Raw genomic sequence first — 24,536 nt, 5'->3', positions numbered from 1 at the left:
TCTTGATTAATCTACACAGTTGAATTAAAATCTGCTGCCTTATTTACTGCTAATGATAGGATTTGGTTTGCAAAGAGATAGAATTTAGACTCCAACAGTAATTTCTCCCAAAGGTTTTATTGGACAGTTGAATATTTCCTATTTCCTTCTGAAAGTGGCTGAAATGATTACTATTTTGTATTAAAACCCCAAATAAGCAAATACCTTTAACTACATAAGACAGTGGTTTAAACATATAACAAAAATAGTCGGAGAAATATTTAATATACATTCTATACTTCATACATTCAGGTCTACAGATCAAGCTCTTTTCCTATTTTGGTAATGATTTTTTCCTAAATTCATTCTTACACCACAGACTGATACATCCAGGACCTGTGGAATATATACCTATGAGATTACAGGTATAATCTGTGGATATACAGTAGAAGAGAAAGTCTCACAAACTTGAATGTTTTATACATTGGGCTCATTAAAAGCATGCTCTAAAATTCCACACAACCTGAAGTATATCATTAAGAAACTAATAAATAAATTGGGGTTCGTTCACTGATACAATGGAATATATACTGCATGAAAGAATACCTAGTATCTTCTCTTTGGTGCTCTGCAAGTAGGTATGTGGTAGCTTCTGTGGCTGTTGGTGCAGTACACCGCATGGGCTGGTGGCCTCTACTAGGTACAGTGACTGACACGGTCACTGTCATCAGGCCATGGCGCAGGGGTCAGGGATGCTCAACTGGCTCATGGAGGTCTGTGATGAGGGTAGCAGGAAAACTCTGATCAGAATGGTTCTTACAGATGACTTGAGCCAATTAATAAGCATATTAAGAATAACAGGAGCTGGATTTCTCACCAACAGAGAATGGAGCTACACAAAAAAGAATGGAGCAATACTGGCATTGTTAAGTGTCAATGTCAATGTTTCTTTTAAAGAGAGAAGTCAGTAAAGTCAAGATCACGAATGAGAAAACAACACTGAGTAACTGCTGCAGGTTGAAGGTGAAGTAAAATGATAAGAAATGCCATGAGTAATCCTGGACTGGATAGACTTAATAAAGGATGTTACTGGCACAACTTATTTGAACGGGGTCTATGGATTGGAAATTGTATCAATGTTAATTTCTTGATTCTGATGGTTATTATGGGGTCATGTGGAAGAGCATCCTGATTTTTAGAAATTATACACTGAGGGCGCCTGGGTGGCTCAGTTGGTTAAGCGACTGCCTTCGGCTCAGGTCATGATCCTGGAGTCCCGGGATCGAGTCCCGCATCGGGCTCCCTGCTCGGCGGGGAGCCTGCTTCTCCCTCTGACCCTCCCCCCTCTCATGTGCTCTCTCTCTCTCTCTCATTCTCTCTGTCTCAAATAAATAAATAAAATCTTTAAAAAAAAAAAAAAAAAAAAAAAAAAAAGAAATTATACACTGAGGCTTATATAGTAGGTGAGTGATTAGGAATCAGGTCTGCAACCTACTCTTAAATAGCTCATGAAAAAAAACCATACTTTGTGTGTGTATGTAAAGAGAGAGAGAAAATGATAGGATAAATGTGGCTAAATGTTGATAACTGGGAAATATGGAAGGGGGAATACAGACATTCTTGTGCTATTATGACAACTTTTCTGTTAAGATTGAAATTTCAGGGGCTCCCAGCTGGCTCAGTTGGTGGAGCATGCAACTCTTGATCTCGGGGTTGTGAGTTTGAGCCCCATGTTGGATGTAGAGATTACTTAAAAATAAAATCTTAAAAAAAAAAAAAAATTGAAATTTCAAAGTGAATAGCAAAAAAAAAAAAAAGAATATAGACATTCATTATAACTAATATAGAATAAACTCTAAGGTATATTAAATTTTTTAAAAGTACAGAAAAATGTATATTATACTATTTGTATAAAGAAGGGATGGTGACATACATGTATGTCCACACACATATGTAATGAGTGTATTCTTACTATACAGAGTGCCTGCAGAAACATACTAGGATCTGATCTACATTGTTTCTTCCACAGATGGAAAACCAGTAGCTAGAGAAGAATGAGAAAGGTTTTTTACTCTGAAACTTCAATTTTGTACTATGTGAAATGAAGTAACTTAAAAAAAAAAGAAAAAGCTTTAATCCAGTGGTTGCCAAATGGAAGTGCCAGGCTGGCTACTCTGGAAGCATCCAGGGAAAATTTAAAACTAGATTAGCAGGTCTCAATTCCAGAAATTCTATTTCAGTGAGTCCAGGTTAGGGGTCAAGGTACCACTAAAATTTCCCTAATTATAAAATATAACATGGTTTGGAAATTGGTGCTTTAAACAAATCATCGAAACCTGATTCTCTCTAAACCTAAAACTCTAAGTAAATTAGGAACTTAAGAAACAAATACTTTTTGTCCAATGGAGGATAAAATCATAACCTAGGGAAAGGATACCCCAGAAGTGATATCAGAAAATCTAAAACCAGGGTTCGCACTGACCCCTGAATAGAAGCCAAGTCATACGCTTCATTCCACCATGCTGATTCCTTATTAAGGATCAAAAATATCCTTGAGGCTAAGGTCACCTCAATGTTACTCTGTATAGATAATACATTCAAATACTCTGCATTCTTCAGAACGAACATTCAATGTAAATATGTAGCAAGATTACATAGTTATTTTTAGTTAAAAAACACTCAGTTGGCACAGGTAGATACAGTATCTGTAACATTCTAGGTCTCAAGTGGAGTTCACCAGGGTTCATTTTTATTATTTATATCTCGATAGATATTAACTATATATAGGCATCAGATGTTACATAAGAATATAATTTTTAAAAATTAAAGCAACAAAATACCAGTTTAGATGTTTGGTCCTTACATTTAATAAGTAAATAAAAGAAAACTAAGCATTACCATGCCAGCAGTACATATTTATTATTATTTTTGAATGGCCAAAAGACTTATAAGGCCCATCATTATTAGTATAACCACAGATATGAAATATCACTTAGTGACATGGAGTGAAAAGGACAGTTTTACACATATTAAAAAAACACATACACATACACACATACTCTCTCTGTCAAGTGCTCACCATACACTGCTACAAAAGCAGGAGGCGTCAAGCTACAGGAGTTCCAATATACATAACATGTTGAAATATCTCAAGCTTAAAAACTGCACATAAGTTGCAAAAATAAAGTTTCTTTCTTCAAACATTTTGATCAGAGCTCAAGCAATGCAAATAATGAACACCAATGATTTTCATACTACTTAACTCACTTTAAAACATAAAAAGGTCAACAGTTGCAAAAGTCCTGAAAATGTAGAGGTTATAGGAATGAATAATGCATTTCATCCAAGAAAAAGTCTACAGTAGATCTGTCTCATCCTGGCTCGTAAATATTTAAGAATCATAATTCACTATACTCAAACAAAGTTAAGCCAGAACAAAATGATAAAAAGAAAAATCATTACTTCAAATGAGGCATTATTGCCCTTAGTTTCTTTAGACAATTTCACTAGTGCAAGAGCATCATTTACCTGAAAGATCATGAGTCACAATTAAAGAGCACTCATACAAAACTATTTCCTTTTTTCTTTAAAAAGTGCCACATACTATACTTCTCAATAAAAAAAAACCAAACTGCACATACACTAATGAAAGACCGTTTGTCTCCATCTCTTGTCAATGAGGAAAGGCCAGAGTGATTCTTTGATTCCAATTCGAAATGGCGTTCTCTGGCCAATGCCCAAGGTCTCTAATTTGGTGCAGTCAAGCTGAGCATTTCTTGGACGTTGTGCTCCTAAGACAGGACTGTCAGTTATCTTTAAAGAAAAATAAAAGCAAAAAATTTAAAAATAAATGAAAAGCCTATGTTGCAGTTTTATAATCTCTATTTCACTTTGCCGTTCACTGAAAATCTGATTTGATCACTGGAAAAATACACAAATAAATTATCAAGACAGTACTTTTCCTATAAACTTCACCAATACTCATAGGCTTCCTTATAAATGATAATTTAGAGATAAGTAACAATATAAACCACCAACATACAAAGTTCACTTTAATTAGTACCAAAAAATGAAGTTATCCAATATTTTCAAAGCAACAAGAAAGTTTTATCAGTAATACATACTATAGTGACAGATCTGGGCTTTCAACAAGTGAGGTTTTAAACACCATGTACTTACAGGTCTTAAGTGACTGCTTGGAAGGTTGAAGGCATCTGCAATTGCACATGCCATTTCATACTTAGTCATCTGTTCATTGCCAGACCAGTGAAAGGTTCCCTTAATTGATGGATCCTAATAAAGACATAAAAATTCAAAATAGTTTCAACTTTTTGAGTTGAGTGGAGTAATAAACAAAAAAAAAGCTAATTTAAAAGTCCAGGAATTAAAATGCATCCCTCCTTTCTGGAATGCTCCCCATGAGATATTTAAAATCAAATTCCTATAAATATACCCAGCTAAACCTAAGAAGCAATTTCTAGAATTTAGGCTTAAGAATTTTTTTTTTAATAAAAATATAAGTGGCTCCAAATTTTTAGTGGGAATCCTAAGAATGAGTACAGATTTTTACGGAAACACAGGCCAATTTAATGAGTATTTTTAATTATACTAATAAAACCAAAACGTAATATAACCATTTTGCAGTATGAGCTAATTAGGCATGACATCCTTAAATAGTTCCATAGTACATATTTAAAACATAAATTTTTATGTGTTAAAAACTATGGACAACCTATTATTAACATTCTAAAATAAATCACTCTCTCATCTTTCTATTAATATTCTAGTTAGTCGCAACCTTTTCAAATGTCTGATATTAACTCCTATTTCAATATCTAAAAAAAAAATTACAAATCATTCTTAAAAAGGCTGAAATTAAAAATTCCTATGGAGAGTCTTCGTTGGCACTACATAAATCTTAAACAGATTAATTTCTTAAAGACGTTATTTTGTCATCCAAAGAAAAAATACAAGATTTTAGTCATCTTGCAATAGAAGAATGACAGACAGGTCCACAGTATGTGAGAAAAAAATTCAAACACAAGAGCATAATATTTTTACTATTCATAAATATAGCCTACTATCTGCAAACTACTTTTGTTTGGTCACCTTGTAGTTTTAAAAAGCTTTAAATCGGGCGCCTGGGTGGCTCAGTTGGTTAAGCGACTGCCTTCGGCTCAGGTCATGATCCTGGAGTCCCGGGATCGAGTCCCACATCGGGCTCCCTTCTCGGCAGGGAGTCTGCTTCTCCCTCTGACCCTCTCATGCTCTCTCTGTCTCATTCTCTCTCAAATAAATAAATAAAATCTTTAAAAAAAAAAAAAGCTTTAAACCCTGTATTTATTTATTTATATTATTATAAAGATATATGTTATTACATATAACAATAAAGAAAGCAAAAACACTTTGACTTTCACTTGTGGAGGGAAGTTAGGAACTCTTCCTTCCAAAGACTCTCACCAGCATTCTCTTCTCTGCTAACTGGCGACACACAGTGGCTACATCTTTGACATGTGTGGGGAACCTCTGCTGCCAGTGGTCCATGTTAGCTGACTTGTTACTGAACTGCACTTTATCAAACATCACAGTCACAGCACTTTCTTCAAGCTTTTCAACTTCTCCATAAAGAACAGGAATTCTCAAAACAGCAGCTCCTAGGAATTAATAAAAACGGGTAATTTTTTAAAGCTGACTGGTTCTGAAGTCTTGATATAAAATGAAAGTATGTGGATTTAAATAATACTGTCATAGTGGGGCGCCTGGGTGGCTCAGTCGGTTAAGCATCTGCCTGAGGCTCAGGTCATGATCCCAGCACGCTGGGATCGAACCACACCACGTCAGGGTCCCTGCTTAGCAGGGAACCTGCTTCTCCCTCTCCTTCTGCTGCTCCCCATGCTTGTGCTCATGTGCGCGCTCTCTCTCTCTCTCAAATAAATAAAATCGTTAAAAAAAAAATACTGTTGTAGAAAACTTGCAGTATACCAAAATGACATAGTTCACCTATAATAATGCCCATTTAACAACTATCACACTGAATATTTTTAAAGGTCTCTTGTCATTTGGGGTATTTTTATATATTATTTTTAGCAACCATTATAATGAAGAAATTAAACTGATCATGACAACTAAATGCAATGAGAGATCCTTGATTGAATCCTAGATTAAAAAATAAGATGCAGTGAAGGACATTATTGAGACAAGTGGGAAAATTCCTACATAGATGATATAGTATAACATCACATTAATGTTAAATTTCCTGAGTGTGCACTGATATGAGGAATTCTTAATCTCAGGAAACAAACTGAGGGTTGCTGGAGTGGTGGGGGGGTGGGAGGGATGGGGTGGCTGGGTGATAGACACTGGGGAAGGTATGTGCTATGGTGAGCGCTGTGAATTGTGTAAGACTGTTGAATCACAGACCTGTACCTCTGAAACAAACAATACATTACATGTTAAAAAAAAAAAAAGAAGATAGCAGGAAGGGAAAAATGAAGGGGGCGGGAATTGAAGGGGGAGACAAACCATGAGAGACTATGGACTCTGAGAAACAAACTGAGGGTTCTAGAGGGGAGGGGGGTGGGGGTATGGGTTAGCCTGGTGATGGGTATTAAAGAGGGCACATACTGCATGGAGCACTGGGTGTTATACGCAAACAATGAACCATGGAACACTACATCAAAAACTAATGATGTAATGTCTGATGATTAACGTAACATAAAAAAAAAATTTCCTGAGTGTGATAACTACACTGTAATTATGTAGAGAACATTCTTGTTAGAAGATAAATTGCATAGGGGCACCTGGGTGGCTCAGTCTGTTGAGTCTCTGACCCTTGGTTTCGGTTCAGTCATGATCTCAGACTGTGAGATCAAGCCCCGCATAGGGCTCTGCTCAGTGCAAGTATGCTTAAGATTCTCTCCCTTTGTTACTCCCCCCACCCCAAAATAAATAAATAAATAAATAAGTAAATAAATCTTTACCTTTTTTTTTTTTTAAACAACATGGTGAAGTATTTTGGGGTGAATTTCAACTAATTCTCAACAAGTTCGGCGAAAAAAAATACACACACACGGCACATGACGCATTAACAAGTGGTGAATAAAGTTAGGTGAGTGTTTCACCACATAATTCATGAAACCACTGATTAAGGAATTATGAGTTTGTTTTCAGATTTTATGTTGGTCCCTACTCAGCAGTTACAACAGACTTTGGATAATTAACACTTTAACCGAAAATTAACAACTTTTTAATTAAATTAACATATTGGAAAAACATGTATAGATAGGTATTCAAGGATGATTCCTGCAGAATAATTTATAATACCAAAAAAAACCACCAAAAAACAAAAAACACCTGGAATCTAAATGCCTGTAAGTATGGTGTCTATACTAGAGGATGCTTCTTAAAGACTGTATAGTGTAAAGCAGTGCAAGGAATCATTAAATCAAGTACTATGCAGCCACTGATAGGAAAAAGATAACCCAGAGACGATTCAATATGCATTGAAATACAAATATGGGGGGGTACCAGGTTATAAAACGAAATCCACCATTTTTACAAATTCAAAAAAAGTGCTTTCCTACCTAACCATATCTGGTGCTTCTCAGAGGCAGCATTATAAAAGAACTTCCACCCTTTACAATTTTGATTTCTTTTTAATTTTTTTCAATAAGGGTATACATTTTATATTAGCACATATACTTATGTGTATGTATACACAAACACAGGGAAAAGAAGAGCCATACAAATAGAAATTTAAAAACCGGGGCACCGGTGGCGCCTGGGTGGCTCAGTCGTTAAACGTCTGCCTTCGGCTCAGGTCATGATCCCAGAGTCCTGGGATCGAGCCTCGCATCGGGCTCCCTGCTCTGCGGGAAGCCTTCTTTCTCCCTCTCCCACTCCCCCTGCTTGTGTTCTCTCTCTCGCTGTGTATCTCTCTCTGTCAAATAAATAAACAAAATCTTAAAAAAAAATAAAAAAAATAAAAAAATAAATCCTCTTTAAAAAAAAATAAATAAATAAATAAAAAATAAAAAAAATAAAAACCGGGGCACCTGAGTGGCTCAGCCGGTTAAGTGTCTGACTCTTGATTTTGGCTCAGGTCATGATCTCAGGGTTGTGAGATCAAGCCCCGCGTTGGGCTCCACATGGTTATGAGGCCTGCTTGAGATTCTCTCTCTCATTCCATCTGCCCCTCCCCCCCAACCTCTCCCTCTCTCATCTTAAAAAAAAAAAAAAATTTAAAAACCATACAAAAAATAACAAATACCTCAATCTAGAAGAAATGATACGGACCTGTTTTTCCAAAGTATATTACAAATATTTATACTATAAGATTTTTTTTCTTTATACAGTAACATTTTTTTTTTTTTAATGTAAGTTCTACACCCAATATGAGGATTGAACTCACGACCCCAAGATCATCAAGAGTTACATGGTCTACTGACTGAGCCAGCCAGGTACCCTTATATAATGACATGCATGTATATACTGATACTGGAAAAAGTCTGGAAGGATTCATAAATTCTTAATGATTTCTAAAATTCTTTTTTTTTTTAAAAGATTTTATTTATTTGAGAGAGAGAGAGACAGCGAGAGAGGGAACACAAGCAGGGGGAGTGAGAGAGGGAGAAGCAGGCTTCCCACGGAGCAGGGAACCCCATGCGGGGCTCGATCCCAGGACGCTGGGATCATGACCTGATCCAAAGGCAGACGCTTAACGACTGAGCCACCCAGGTGCCCTTGATTTCTAAAATTCTTATTTTTCGGGGCGCCTGGGTGGCTCAGTCGTTAAGCGTCTGCCTTTGGCTCAGGTCATGATCCCAGGGTCCTAGGATCGAGCCCCGCATCGGGCTCCCTGCTCCGTGGGAAGCCTGCTTCGCCCTCCCCCGCTCCCCCTGCTTGTGTTCCCTCTGTCACTGTGTCTCTGTCAAATAAATAAATAAAATCTAAAAATAAAAAAATAAAATAAAATAAAATTCTTATTTTTCTTTTTTATTAACTATATTCTCTAATTTTTCTCCAATGATTTATGCTCCTTGACTCATTGTTTCAAAATTTTATATATAGTTTTCATATGTAGTATATCATATATATACCTAGATCTGTACATCTCCATATATATATATATCATTTATATATCATACATCATCTCCATATATATATATCAAAACAATCAAAACTATCAGGGGCTAAAGAAATTGTGTCTTACCTAAATTGTTCTCTAGAACAGCCTTTTCTCCTTCTAATTTTGTTTTGCCATACAGATTTAGGGGACTTGGTACGTCTTCCTCTCTATAAGGTGGATTTGTTCCATCAAATACATAATCTGAGCTAATGTAGATTAGAAATGCTCCAATTAAAGCTAAAAAAGACAGACATAAAAGAAAGAAAATAATCTATTAAATTATTACAGAACATCACTCTGTACTGGCATTTATAATAGCTTATTCATCATATATAAACAAATCTCTTATAAGTGATCTAGAAAACTTTAATCTTTATAAACTCAGCAATTATTTAATATTTTACAAAGATTTTATAAAGTCATCATTACCTGCTTCCTTTGCTAAATTCCCAGAAGCATCCACATTAAGCTGAGAAGCAGCATCTGGCTGATTTTCAACAACATCTGGCCTTCTCTCTGCTGCACAATGTACTATGACATGGGGCTGGAAGTTAAACATTGATGTATTTTTAACGCAAAAGGAGTAAAATAGGGGAGCTACAGCCTTCCAACAGCAACTCAATGCATAAAAAAGGTTTGTTAAATCGACATTCCTTCAACTAAAGAATCGTAATTTTTTTTAGAATCGCTGTAATAGTTTTGTCATGCTTCCCTTTTTCAAGTTTCAAACTTCCTTAAAATAAATGTAGGCCCTGAAAAGGAAAGAGCAATTTAGTAATCCCTAGGCAAAACCAGACAAACTCAGTGTCAACAAATATTATTTCTCAATCAAAATAAGCTTTATTCTCTAATTTAGATGGGAGAAAAGAGCTAACATTTATGTAATTAATATGACCTAAATACTTAATTAATGTATGTTAAAAGAATACCAATTTCAAATTAAATTCATAAATTCAAATCTCTTAGACCAATCATTTAAAGAATGTCAACTATCCATAAAAACTATACTTCCAGTTGAGCATTTAGTATGTCGCCTGTATACTAAGCACTGTGCAAGGAGCAAGGATTTCATCATCTACTGGAAAAGAAGAACATGTAAAGGGACTGTTTCAGTATTATGTGACAGACATCAAGACAGAGGAAAGGGGGCACCTGGCTGGCTCAGTCAGTAGAGCATGCGATTCTTGATCTTGGGGTAGTGAGTTCAAGCCTCATGTTGGGCCTAAAGCTTACTTAAAAAAAAAAAAAAAAAATTAAAGTAAAGATAGAAGAATGCTCAGGATCCTTTGTAAAGAAGGGGCATCTACTTCCCAGAGAAGATGAACCAAGGCGAAGATTTGGTAAAACCACTGACAGGCAGGGCTAATGTACAAACATACCAAACTATCTCCTTCCTTAACAACTACTGAAGAAGCACAATCTTAGAGTTGTTTTAAAACTTGAATGTGCCTCATCTGGAGTGCATCTTAAAATGTCCTGGGCCCCACACAGACTTACTGAATTAAAATCTCTGGGAGTGAGACCTAAAGAACAAGTTCCCCAAGTGCTTCTGATGCAGGTGTCCCTTGGACATTATTGAAAAGAACTTTAACTCTCAATTTGATCAGAGGTAGAACAGAACCTAAAATTTTCAGTAACTTTTCTGCACCAATGGTCAACAAGTTATTTAACCTGAGCGTTTGTCATCTCTAAAATGGAAACGATAATATCTACTTTGCAGTGTTGTAAGGTTTACAGATAATATTAAAAAGGCATTTGCATATAAAGTTGTACTTAACAAGAGAACCTCACAAACAAAAGCTTTTTATAAAATTTCCAAGTTTTGTCAACCTATATTTCAACCCAATCTTTTTAAGGGCTGCATATACTTTTCCATGCTCACAGGAAAAAAAAGTGCACTACACAGTTGGTTGTAGAACATGGGTTTGAATTACGAGTCTACTTGTATGCTGATTTAAAAAAAATAAATAAATGCAGTACTGTAAATGTATTTTTACAGTAACATTTTCTTCTCCCTAGCTTACTTTATTGTAAGAATACAGTATATAGGAGCGCCTGGGTGGCTCAGTCGTTAAGCATCTGCCTTCGGCGCAGGTCATGATCCCAGGGTCCTGGGATCGAGCCCCACATCGGGCTCCCTGCTCAGCGGGAAGCCTGCTTCTCCCTCTCCCTCTCCCCCTGCTTGTGTTCCCTCTCTTGCTGTGTCTCTCTCTGCCAAATAAATAAATAAAATCTTTAAAAAAAAACAAAAAAGAATAGAGTATATAACAAGTACACAAAATATGTGTTAATCAACTATGTATGTTATTGCTAAGGCTTCCAGTCAATAGTAGGCTATTAGCAGTTAAGTTCTGGGGAAGTAAAAAGTTATACATAGATGCTCAACTGTGCAGGGGTCGGCACTCCTAAACCCTGCACTGTTCAAGGGTCAACTGTGTACTCTTGCTGCTTTTAATAGGTTAGAGCTTAAGTACAGTAACTCCCTTGAGAGCAAGAACATTTTCTAAATCATCCAGACAATTCTTAATACAGTTTAGAGAAAATTCTTAATATAGTTTATATATGTGTTAAAATAAACAGACAACCATACCTGAAAATCATGAATGATGTGATGAACCGCTTCAGAATCCAAAAGATTAACCTGTTCAAATTTTGGTCTTGCTCTTCTAAAACCACAGCCAAAGGCATGCCAATTATTCTGCTTAAATTCTTTATACACAGCTCTGCCAAGAAGCCCAGTGGCACCAGTAATCAGAACCCGCCTACTGGGGACGTTAACTTCCTCCTAAAAGGTAAAGTGGGAGAAAAAAGGATTACTTATTTTGAAAATATTCTCTCTACAAAATTAGTCACCATCATTGTTTACTAACTACTTCAAGTCTAAGTAGTTTGCTTCATGTCCCATATCTATTAGACAATTCTTTAGTTAGAACAAAGATCAAGCTGCATCAATAATTATATCAGTTAAGAAAAGATTTTATTGGGGTGCCTGGGTGGCTCAGATGGTTAAGCAACTGCCTTCGGCTCAGGTCATGATCCCAGGATCCTGGGATCGAGCCCCACATCGGGCTCCTTGCTCAGCGGGGAGTCTGCTTCTCCCTCTCCCTCTGCCTGCTGCTCCCCCTGCTTGTGCTCTCTTTCAAATAAATAAAAATAAAATCTTAAAAAAATAAAAAAAAAGAAAAGGTTTTATTAATCCTAACCATTAAGAAGAACCTAAGAACCTAAGATGATAGTATAAGGATATACCTAGTCAAATAGATTTAGATTTCCTATTTTTTTTAATAAATGTTTAATTTTAAGTAAACTCTACACCTAACATGGAGCTCGAATTTACAACCCCGAGATCAAGAGTCACATGCTCCACTGACTGAGCTAGCCAGGTGCCTTGATTTCCTGTTAATAATGGAAAATCTTATTTTAATGATCAATGATGTCCAAATGAATAAAGAGCAATTTTAATTACATTCTCCAGTTTATAAACATGCACAATTAGTTTGAAGCTTACTAATTTTTTTTTTTTTAAGATTTTATTTATTTGACAGAGAGAGAGACGGTGAGAGAGGGAACACAAGCAGGGAGAGTGGGAGAGGGAGAAGCAGGTTTCCCGCCGAGGAGGGAGCCCGATGTGGGGCTCGATCCCAGGACCCTGGGATCACGACCTGAGCTGAAGGCAGACGCTTAACGACTGAGCCACCCAGGCGCCCCAAAGCTTACTAATTTTTTGTGCCCCGATTAACTATCTGGCTGTAATCCACCAATAATTTCACAAATTGACAATTTTGGTCTTCAGTTTGTAATCCCAAGTTTTCTTTCAACTCTCATTGATTTATCATATTCTGATAGGTCTGAGTTACAGAATTCTCATTTCACAGGAATTTATGTGGAGGAAAAATAAATGTGGTCCTTATAGTAATAATATTCCAGGTTGACTGGTAAATGTTCCTGAGTTAACTCTAAATTTACCTTAACAGACCAGTTAAAACTAACATGGTCGGGGGGGGGACCCTACACAGAAGGGAAAAAAAGAAAAAAGAAACTAAAATATTTTAAACTAATCTGTGTTCTTATATGAAAAAAAAAATTCCTTACACAATGAAATTAAAAGGAACTACAATTTAGGGAAAAAAAAGTTCTTTCCAAAGCAGTTTAAAAACTTCCCTTCTTCCCAAGATGGGTAACACCAAATTTCCCAAATTCTTGAATAAAATCAACATTTACTATTTTAAAAAGCACCAATAAAAAGTTTATTAGGGCCACTTGACTGGCTGAGTTGGTACAGCCTGCGACTCTTGATCTCAGAGTCATGAGTTCAAGCCCAAGTTGGGTGTGGAGCCTACTTAAAAAAAAAAAAATTTATTAGGGGCGCCTGGTGGCTCAATCGTTAAGCGTCTGCCTTTGGCTCAGGTCATGATCCCAGGGTCCTGGGATTGAGCCCCGCATCAGGCTCCCTGCTCCTCGGGAAGCCTGTTCTCCCTCTCCCACTCCCCCTGCTTGTGTTCCCTCTCTAGCTGTGTCTCTCTCTGTCAAAAAAATAAATAAAATCTTTAAAAAAAATTTTTATTACATTTTTTCAATTTGGGGTCTTTTTATTTCAAGTGCTGTTATAGTCACCTATTCTGAGCTGTCAAAAACTTTAAACAAGCAGGACGTCTGGGTGGCTCAGTTCGTTAAGCATCTGCCTTCAGCTCAGGTCACGATCCCAGGGTCCTGGGATTGAGTCCCGCATCAGACTCCTGGCTCAGAGGGGAGTCTGCTTCTCCCTCTCCCTCTGCCTCTTCCCCAGCTCATGCTCTCTCTTGCTCCCTCTCTCTCAAATAAATAAAATCTTAAAAAAATAAAAATAAAAAACTTTAAACAAGCATACAATAACTAAAGATCTTTCTTTGTTAGTCATTAGTTCAACGGAATAATTTGACACTATGCAATTTTTTTTTTTTTAAAGAAGGCCACCACAGGGCACCTGGGTGGCACAGTCAGTTAGGCCTCCAGCTCTTGGTTTCAGCTCAGGTCCTGATCTCAGAGTCGTGAGACTGAGCCCAGTGTTGGGTTCCACACATTGGGCTCCACACTCAGCAGGGAGTCTGCTTGATATTCTCTCTCCTGCTCCCTCTGCCCTTCCAGCTTGCATGCACGTGCATGCTCATACTCTCTTTCTCTGAAATTAATAAATCTTAAAAAAAAAAAGCCCCCCAAATTAGGTATTCTTACCATAGTAAAAATCTGAAATGAAAGGGCTGATAGAAACAGTATAAAGGGGGGCATCCGGGTGGCTCAGACGGTTAGGCATCCAACTCTTGGTTTCTGATCAGGTCATGATCAGGGTGGTGCAATCAAGCCCCAGGTTGGGCTCCCCGTGGGGTCGGATTGTCCCTCTCCCTCCCCGATTGCGCACATGCTCTCTCACACTTTCTGTCTCTCAAATAAAATCTTAAAAAAAAACATATAATGGTTAACTCTTAAAGATATTTTTTCCTTAGTTCAACCAATTCCAAACATTTTAAAAGTTGAAGTAAAAATCGTCTAGGCTCTCTGTTGTAAAACTTGGCTCTAAGCCAACTGATCTATGAAAACAAGGATTTCAGCCAGCAAAATATTTTCTTTGAATTTTGGCAAGAAAAACCGCTCTACAAAGACTGATTTGTAAAGAAGAGAAAACATGCCAAGCCTAGTAGACACAATCAGAAAACAATTTATACAGGATAAATACCATTAAGATCCCTAGGAAAATTATTATAAAAGAGCTATGATTTGGTTTCTTCTGAGTTTCTTTTTATTACATTAAAGAAGCAAAGGAATATATAACAGTTCTTAGTTGGTGGTTCTTAGGCTTCACTATTTATAAGAATCATGCAAAAGACTTTCAGATTCAGTACATCTGGGATAAGTCCTGATAATTTGCATTTCTAACAAGTTCCCAGGAATGTGCTGAAGATGGTGATTTGGGAAATGCCCTTGGAGAAGTATAATCTTGAACTCCAGGAAAAATCCAAGGTTTTCCTAAAGAAAAATTTATCTTATTCAAAGAAGCCAAAAAATTGTCATCTACCGTTCTAGAAGCAACATCTTTCCTTCCCTCTTCTCCCATTAAAAAAGGAAAAAAGAGGGGTGCCTGGGTGGCTCAGTCGTTAAGCGTCTGCCTTCGGCTCAGGTCATGATCCCAGGGTCCTGGGATCGAGCCCCGCATCGGGCTCCCTGCTCCGCAAGAAGCCTGCTTCTCCCTCTCCCACTCCCCCTGCTTGTGTTCCTGCTCTCACTATCTCTCTCTGTCAAATAAATAAATAAAATCTTAAAAGAAAAAAAAAGAAAAAAGAAAAGTGAAAGAACAAGTATATGTATTCCACAAAGGTTACTGAACAGTGGATTCAGATCTCTGAGTACTTCACTGATTCTGTGAAGCACACTTTTTCCTCATTTTAACATCCCTGTTAAATGAATGAAATAGAGATGCATCTTATTACTGTGTCATAGTCTGGCATTGTCTTTTGCTTTTTAGTGCATCTTAAAATCAGAGCTCAGATGATCTTATAATCAAGTACATCTTAGACTTGATGAAATACAGTATTAAATTACAAGGACAGCAAGGCTCTTAGGGAATTTAATCCACTTAACTTTAAAAAAAGGATGAGGTTGCATGGAAAAAATAAAACCTTATGTCCTTTTTTTTTTTTTTTTTTTAAAGATTTTATTTATTTATTTGACAGAGAGAGACACAGTGAGAGAAGGAACACAAGCAGGGGGAGTGGGAGAGGGAGAAGCAGGCTTCCCGCTGAGCAGGGAGCCCGATGCGGGCCTCAATCCCAGGACCCCGGGATCATGACCCGAGCCGAAGGCAGACGCTTAACGACTGAGCCACCCAGGCGCCCCAACCTTATGTCCTTATAGCCTGGGGTAATTTGTAAGATCCCTAGAAGAGGAAACAGTCCATGGTACCCAGTGGTCAGATGTCAATGCTTCAGAATTTTCTTTATTAAATGAGCAGAGATCTGAAGTGCAAGCATTTCCTAAAACGGAAATGATACTGCACAATCTTATATTAGAAAACTATCGAGTGTTATGTAAGCCTCATTCATACCTTCTGATCATTAAGAATAGCCTTGTTAGACATGCAGGGCAAATACTGTTTCCAAACTGAGGAATCTGAAGCCCAGAGATGTTAAAGGCTTTACCTACAAGAAATGGAAAAGGTTGGGCCCAGAACTTGTTTCTAGCATCTGTGGTCCAGCCAAATACATATTGAGTTTTGTCTTAATCCTTTGACCTTCTATTTGATTTCATAATGATTAAATTTTAACTATTCTGCCACAAAATGTGGTATTGAGAAGTTACTGAAATCTCTATTGATAGAATTCCTCATTAGTAAAATGAGGTATGTGGACAAGATGACTAAGGCTCTTGGGCGCCTGGGTGGCTCAGATGGTTAAACGTCTGCCTTCGGCTCAGGTCATGATCTCAGGGTCCTGGGATCGAGTCCCACATCGGGCTCCCTGCTCCTTGGGAGCCTGCTTCTCCCTCTGCCTTTCTCTCTCGCTCTCTCATGAATAAATAAATAAAATCTTTAAAAAAAAAAAAAAAAAAGATGACTAAGGCTCTTCCAGCTTTACAGTTCTACAATTCTAACATTCTTCGTATTATCCTTAACATAGAGGGGACTGAAAAAAAGTGAAAGGAACTTCATTTACTTAATTTTTCCTCTTTTCACTGAGTTCTCTCTAGAGACTGAATGAGCACCTTCTGTCACCACTATAAGAGCCAAGACTTTTGTCATTTGGACTGCAAGTTTATTGGTGGTTAGCAAATAAAGTATGCCTCACTCTGAAATTAAAAGATGCCAAACAAAAATATCTATTTTTGACTTTCTATATATAAACAAATCCACCTGACGCTTATAAAAAGCACATTGTTTTGATTTTTTTTATTTTTAAAAGGAAAAATATTCCTCTAAAAAATTACTTTGGACTGTTACTCCATAAAATATTTTAGTCCTGCAAAACTCAGGAATATCCATGCACTTCAAGGAACTCAGAATGAAGAAACTGTAGTTTTGTTTTTTTTTTTTAAGATTTTATTTATTTATTTATTTGAGAGAGAGAGAGAGAGAGAGAGAGAGAGAGAAACAGCATGAGAGGGGATAGGGTCAGAGGGAGAAGCAGGCTGCCCACTGAGCCAGGAGCCCGATGTGGGACTCGATCCCAGGACTCCGGGATCGTGACCTGAGCCGAAGGCAGTCGCTTAACCAACTGAGCCACCCAGGCGCCCGAAGCTGTAGTTAACCCAAACCACAATAAAGAGATGAAAATACTGTCTGCCTGAAAAGTCTTTTTCTTTTTTTTTTTTTTAAGACTTTATTTTTTTGACAGAGAGAGTGAGAGAGCACAAGCAGGGGGAAGAGTAGAAGGAGAGGGAGAAGCAGACTCCCCACTGAGCAGGGAGCCAGCACCCTGGGATCACGACCTGAGCCGAAGGCAGATACTTAACCATGTGAGCTACCCAGGCGCCCCTGAAAAGTCTACTTTCTTAATTTTTATTATATGTATAGTATCAAGTATCACTTTAAGTTACTCTGAACGTATTTGCCTCTAACTATATAAACTCTTAGAAGTACGGAACTACAAGTGACCAGATTTATATACACCAAAAGAATTCTTGTAAAACTTAAATACATATAAATAAATGTAGAGGTACCACTTTTATTATGCTACCTAATCAAATGACACTAAACTATAGGTAATGGGATAAATGGCTCTTTCAAAATGGTCAAACACTACTCTGGGGCAGTGATTTCTACTTTAGCACACCTGCATTAACTTCTACTCAGAATGTCCTAGAAAAAGAATGAGACATCACTAACATCTAAATAGAGATCTTCTTAAATTTTAGTGGTAAATATAATACTTTGCTATTTTTAAAACCTCTTAAATTTGGCAGTTTCCTATGCATTTCTTTAATTGACCTCATACAACATTCCCTTGGAGGCAGATCTCTGAGTAGACATTACTGGACTCTAAGAAACTCAAGATCCCGTGACTACCTACGTGACACTGTCACTCTATTTCTACCCTACAAGACAGTCTTAACAGGCACCACTACAGTCGCCTTCTCCAATGTAAGCTGTTAGGCATTCCTCATTCTCACAAGTGAATTTTAATTCTACACATTCTGAGAGCAGCAAATATGTGTCAAGATTTAGGGTGGGGACCCCTGGCCGGCTCAGTCTGTACGGCATGCAACCCTTGATCTCAGGGCTATGAGTTTGAGCCCCATGTTGGGTGTAGAGATTATTTTAAAATTAAAAAAAAATCTTAAAAAAAAAAAAAGATACAGGGTTATCGTTTTTAGTGAAGGAAATCTTTTCATTAGTTTACTGAACTCCTACTGTGAAAAAAGATTAAGCTTTACACACACGTATGCATATATATGTAAACAACATGTAACATTATGCATTCAGTACTTTTGGGGGCACATAGGAACAATACAGAAGTTTAAATAGTCCATCTAGCCTAACTTTACCCCCCCAAGCCCCAAAGTGATTAGAAATACTAAATACACTATCTCTTGGAAGCATAAAAATTCTGCAATATCAAAAACAGCCATCTCCCATATCTTCTCTTATTTCCATAAGACATATCCGTCTAGGCATTAACACTTTCCTTTTCCCCATTGCTAGATATATTCTGTGGATTGCTGGGAAGCCTGGAATGAAATACAAGAAAGAATGGAGGAGAGGGATGCCTGGGATAGCTCTCCCACAGTAACAATCTTCCTTTATGTAACCTCAATAGCGGTTCAAAGCCTAAGAAAGTGAAAGAGATTGGTATCTGAATCTCGGCTCCAAGCTTACTGAATGAACTTGGGCGAAGGACTCATCCTGTAAACCTCAATTTTCTCATCTGTAAAATGGAGCAAAAACAGTATCTTATAGTTATGACGATTAAATAATGCATGTAAATAATGCATGTAAAGTGGATAACATAATGCCTTGCACTAAGAGTTCAACAAGCTGTCATCTCCAAATCTGCTTTAAAAAAAAAAAAACTTTCCCCTTCTTTCTCAGATAAGAACTGGTAAGATCGAGAGATCCGAACAAAGAATGAAAAAGAAATTCAGAGAGATAAAACAAAACCGAAAGAACTCTGAAAAGCCCCTCTTCGTTCCTGGGAAGGGAGACAGAAGACAACAGAATAAAACCAGACCTACTCGTTTCCTGCCGCAGGACTGGAAGAGCAAACACTGACGGGTGTGCACAAAAGTAAACAAACTCGGTGGCGCCGCCCTCTCCTCCCAGAGCTGGAATGGAGGTGCTGGGGCGACTCAGAGCCGGGGGCTCGGATTCCTGCAGGATGCGCAGGGTAAATCACTCGAGCCCCCGCGACCTAGCTCGTCCCCCTCTGCATTCCCGGTTCCCCCTACGAGACCCCCGGGCCGACTCCCTCACCTCCACCAGCCGGCAGCTCCCGGGAACAAAGTGGATGGAGAGCTCATTCTCCCGCCCCACCATGCCCGCCGTCTCCGCGCCGCCGCCGCAGCGACCGCCACTTCCTCCAGCCCAGGATCGCCACGGGCCGCAGCTCCGTCGCCCTCGGCCCGCCTCCCTAGGTCCGGGCCGGCCCCCGCTCTCCGCTTCCGGCTTCCGCCGCCAAGGCCTCGCCCGTTGATTGGCCACGCTCAGCCGTAGCCCCCAGAAAGGAGGCGGGCGCGTTCAATACGCTCCCAGCCCACTCGCCAACTCTTAAAGGGATACACAAAACAAAGGCCTTGGCCTTACGCAGAGAATACAAGTTTTGTTTGGGGAGGAGTTGTTTATTTTATGTACTTTTTTCTCTCTTTGTCTTTGTTCTAGACTAGGGAAGGATTGAATTGGATCGCCTAGAGTTTCAGGTCACCAGACTGTGCAGTGCGTAAGAATCAACTGGGCATGTAATACATAAACTAGGAGAAAACATTTTAAAGCCAGGGGGTGGGTTTGGGGAAGACGAGGAGGAGGGAGGAGAGTGGACATCTATCTCTGCAGCATTAGGAGTGTTGTGTTTTTTTTTTTTTCCAGAGATTTAGAAAGACAAAGAATAAAAATACAAGTGTTGGCATCTGAGTCATTAACACCTCAACAACCCATTTGTCTTTCTGGGATGCTAAAAAGTGGTACGTGTGAAATTCTCCAAATAAGTCAAACTATTTTTAACTAGTTAAAAATAAAAGGGGGGGGGCGCTAGGGGGAGGAATTGTCCTGGTGCATCTTCAAAACACTGATTCTCGGACTGTACCCATAAATACAGAACGAGAATCTATGGGTAGTAGAGCCAGAGACTCTACATTTTAGCGGAATGAACAGGAGTCCAAACCCCATCCAACCCCCTTTGAGAAGCAGTCCCATCAGGAGCTGCCCCGTCGGGCTCCGCGAGCTTGGCCTCCTCAACCACAGCAAATTAAATAAGAAACCAAGCGGAGAGAGTAATGCGACACTCCACCACTTGCATGGCTTCTTAAAAGTAGTGAATCAAAAACAACAGCCCTGAGTGCTGAGAAAGATCTCGCAAGCAACTGGTTTCCCTCCCAGCTCAAAACTGCAAAATCCCGGTCAGTCGGGACGCCTGTGAAATTTACTCAGGAAGAAACCCGCCCGCCATGGACCGTGTAGGGTTCGCCAGCATTGCACCCAACAGTCCCGAGTGTTCTTACCTAGACACGCCGGATACAAGGCTTAAAAGTCGCCCACAGACATGACCGCTGCTTGGATTTTTCTTAAAAGGCCTTATTTTTATAATCCCTTTTGGTTTATTTCAGAAGTAAAGACTAAGGAGCCTTTTGAAAAAGTTCTTCTTTGTCTGAGCCCTGTGAATTTCCTTTCTACCCAACCCCCCAACAAGAACTCATTTCTTTATTCGAGTAAACAATCTTTCTTTGGAACCGTGGGGGAAGAGAGCCTGAAGCCCCTCACTGTCCGATTTTCATTTGTACCCAAAGTGTTACTGTTAATCAGTTTAGCATTATTCAGAGAGTCCTTGAGAGGACTGCCCCAGCATTAAACATTCGTAATCTACAAACAAAGAAAAGGTGAGTGTGGGCGGGTGGGTAGGAGAGGCAAATTCAAGATCCTCCTAATCCTCCTCTTGAAAAACTGGGATTTTTGTTGTTGTTGTTAATTTCTAGAAGCAACGTGTGATGCAATCTGATCGTTCTGGTAAGAAAAAAAAAAATTAAGTGTACAGTGCGAAGATTTAAGGACATGCATATGCAATTACTATTTTTTCAATCTCCGAGCAGCCTTGTCCAGAGTTAGGAACAAGAGTTTTCTTGCCTACCTTTGAAAATTTGGTTTGATACCTCCCAGGTAAAACCTGAGTATAGTTCTAGAGGTATATGTTCATGTATAGTTTTTATTCATTCTCTTTAAAGATGAAAGTTTCTCTGCGAACAAAAATGCTGTCGTTGTACAGACAATATCCAAGTTCCTGTGGTGACTAAGTCTATAAATTCTAAGGGAGCAGCCTGGAGCTAAAGTTATGTTAGCAGATTCAGTTCATGCTATGACAAAGAAAGGCTGGAGCACATAACTATAGATAAAATCCTTACTTATATAGAACCTTCACCTACACATCATTGCATTTAGTCTGATAAATGAAACTGCTGTTCTGTTTTGCGTTTTATTTTTGTCAGTTAATGAGACTTAGCTGAGCTTCAGAACCTGGTTTCTGGGGTCAGTAATTTAAGTTGGTATATTCTTCCATGTCCCAAAGTTACATGTTTTAAAGAAATGAATGACACCCGCTTCTTTTTTTCTTTTTCTTTTTTTAACACACCCTTGTGGTTTTTACAAGACATTCACTAGGATGCTTTTTAAAGAAACTAACTCCAGAATGCTTCATTTCTTGAATAGCTAGCTCTTACCTGTTCCATGTCCTCCGGCATTTCAGGCATGATTCCAAAATTATCTCAGGAAAAGAGATTTGGGATGAGTCTCAGCCTCTGCCTCTTCTGCCTGGGTCTTTGTTCTGCCTGAAGAGAGCGCAGGCACGCAAAAACGTGAGCCTCAGCTTCACTCGACCTTTTAAATTAGCATTTTGATTCCAATCCCAGAATCTCATGCAGTTTTCCACATTGCAGTAAACTGGCAGCTGATTCCCCCTGGCAGTGTTGAAAATACCCAATGAGAAGTTTCATGTTTAATTGCATGTCAAGTTAGGGTCCATTAGCAAAATCATTAGGAGAACCAATTAAAAATGAAGAAGAAACAAAAAAACTTACTGTGAAGACTTGTTGCAATTTTCTCTTGCAGAAGAAAAGCAAGAGCTTACAGTTGGAAAGCACACAGATCATGCAATTGATTCGTGTTCTGAAATATTTTATTCAGTTATGCCTTATTGCAACAGAACCTGAAGTTTTTCCAGTGCTTTTCTGCCCAATGCCTTCTAATTAACTATTTCAAAGGACAGTAAAAGGCACTGGCGGTAACAGCACCCAACAATTAAAATGCAACAGGTCATTTCTATTAACACTATGCTACCTTCGGACTGAGAAAATGGTAGGTGGAGTAGCTCTAAGTTTGGCCAAGCATTAAGGATTTCTAGATGAATGATTCACAAACTTGCCTGTACCACAGAACCTATGAAACAAAATCATTCTGTAGGAGTGAAGTCCAGTAATCTTATTTTTAACAATTTCAAGGACAATGAATATACTCAGTTACATTTTAAACCACTCTTCTGGACTATGGCTTTGTAACAATTTAAGAACAACAACAACATGCCATTTAGATAGAGCTAAGAAAAAAACACTTAACTCTTTGTATTCTAGACAGTTCAAGCACACAGCGCACAGTAAACTCTAGAGACATGCAGAAGGTCTATAAGTCATGGAGAACTATGCAATTTTAAAAAATTGATACATTTTATCAAAATAAAAAATTTATCAACAAACAATAATAAAAAATAAATAAGCAAATCACAAACGGGGGGGGATCTTTATACATATATCTGAAAAGGACTTCTAGTCAGAATATTTAAAGAACCCCTACTGAATCTGCTTAAAATCATAAAGTTGAGGGGCACCTGGCTGGCTGAGTTGCTGGAGCATGTGACTTGATTTCCGGGTGGTGAGTTCAAGCCCCATGTTGGGTATAGAGATTATTTAAATAAATAAATAGCTTTTTTAAAAAGTGCATAATGGGTGCCTGGGTGGCTCAGTTGGTTAAGTGACCCACTCCTGGTTTCTGCTCAGGGCCTGATCTCATGGTCTCAGTGCTCAGCAGGGCATATGCTTGAGGTTCTCTCCCTCTCCCTCTGCCCCGCCACCCTCTCTCATGCTCTCTCTCTCAAATAAATAAATCTTTAAAAAAATTAAAATAAAAAAACTTAGAGCATAAAGTTGAGCAAAAATCAAATGGCTGCACTAATGCTTTCCCGAAGCTTGATTTTAAACTGAGTTGAGTATCATTTTTCCTCTCTTCCACAAACCTCCCTCCTCCCTTCTGCAAATCTCCCCTCTTCTGTTCTTAGCCTTTTGTTTCAGGAACCCAGTACCACCCTGAAAACTACTACATAGGCTGGCAGCACATACGCAATTCTTGTCAAAACTGGCTAGATCCTCTTTTTCCCTATGAAGCCTCCAGCCCTTTTTTCTAGGGGGACTTGCAGTTTTGAAGGCCATAGCCTGCTGCAGCTTCCTTTGCCCGACCAAGCAATAAAGCTATTGTTCCTCTATTCCAAACTCTGTCTTTGTGTTATATTTTGGCTCCAAAGCATAGAGGTCGGTTATCGACAACACTACAACTCAATAATTTTTAAAAATCATTTTAAAAGTGGATACATTATCAACAGATAACTTCACAAAGACAAAGAATGGCCAATAATTATATAAAAAGATGCTCAACATCTGGGAAATGCCAATTAAAATCATATTGAAACACTGTCATCAGCCAGACCCCAAGACTTGACCTTTACTGCTCACCTACTCATACCCACCGACCTTTGTCCCACATTTTTCCTTAAGCTCTTCTTTCCAGCTTAACTCAGCCAAAAGACCTGAGGAGCAGCATAGCATCCACCCGGTGATGGAAACTGAAACTACCCTTCAAGCAATAACAATTGACTGGGCAGAGTTCCCCTGAGTACCACCCAGAGCAGTTTGAGCTTAAACCCTGGCTCACACCTGCACAGATGGACCACGGAGTGACCTATGGAATGACCGACAGTTACCTTTCCCTCATTATAATACTCTATTATTATATAATATTATATAAAATCTCCACCCAAGGAGGGGGGAACACAAGCCTCATTTACTTAATATATAATGTATGTACAGGCATGTTTCCTTTAGGTGCATGTGTGACCTTATGCCTGCCTCTACATGCGATGATCAGGCTCCCTTCTAAATATTCATCCTAACCCTAAATAAAAGGAACCCCATTCACCCTTGTTTGGGGACTCACGGCTTT

General features: G+C 38.5%; 1 protein-coding gene across 2 annotated transcripts; it reads right to left on the bottom strand.

Annotated features, from left to right (window-relative positions):
* Positions 1-1,771: 1,771 nt before the first annotated feature.
* On the bottom strand, positions 1,772-22,161 carry MAT2B (methionine adenosyltransferase 2B). Of its 2 annotated transcripts, none has more exons than XM_032403676.1 (7): positions 21,992-22,161; positions 11,697-11,891; positions 9,536-9,650; positions 9,191-9,343; positions 5,440-5,633; positions 4,159-4,272; positions 1,772-3,792 (listed from the first exon to the last, which is right to left on the bottom strand). In XM_032403676.1, exons 1-7 carry the CDS (start codon positions 22,019-22,021, stop codon positions 3,622-3,624), a joined length of 972 nt encoding a protein of 323 aa, XP_032259567.1. In that variant the 5' UTR covers positions 22,022-22,161; the 3' UTR covers positions 1,772-3,621. The 2 variants fall into 2 exon arrangements, with proteins under 2 accessions (XP_032259567.1, XP_032259566.1); XM_032403675.1 differs by lacking the exon at positions 21,992-22,161 and adding an exon at positions 19,542-19,721.
* Positions 22,162-24,536: the final 2,375 nt, after the last annotated feature.

This window comes from Phoca vitulina, unplaced genomic scaffold (assembly GCF_004348235.1).
Source record: "Phoca vitulina isolate PV1807 unplaced genomic scaffold, GSC_HSeal_1.0 scaffold6, whole genome shotgun sequence".
Taxonomy (NCBI): domain Eukaryota; kingdom Metazoa; phylum Chordata; class Mammalia; order Carnivora; family Phocidae; genus Phoca; species Phoca vitulina.
Note: the sequence above shows the minus strand (reverse complement) of the source record. Positions and strands in the feature narration are given on the sequence as shown.

What these genes read in the sequence shown, in the direction of transcription:
- MAT2B (XM_032403675.1), bottom strand. Translation starts at nt 19,604, where the DNA reads ATGGTGGGGCGGGAGAATGAGCTCTCCATCCACTTTGTTCCCGGGAGC. An exon ending in TAGCAGAGAAGAGAATGCTG is followed by an intron (nt 4,273 to 5,439) that starts GTGAGAGTCTTT and finishes TGTCTTTATTAG; the next exon opens with GATCCATCAATTAAGGGAAC. An exon ending in CAAGCAGTCACTTAAGACCT is followed by an intron (nt 3,793 to 4,158) that starts GTAAGTACATGG and finishes TTTTCTTTAAAG; the next exon opens with ATAACTGACAGTCCTGTCTT.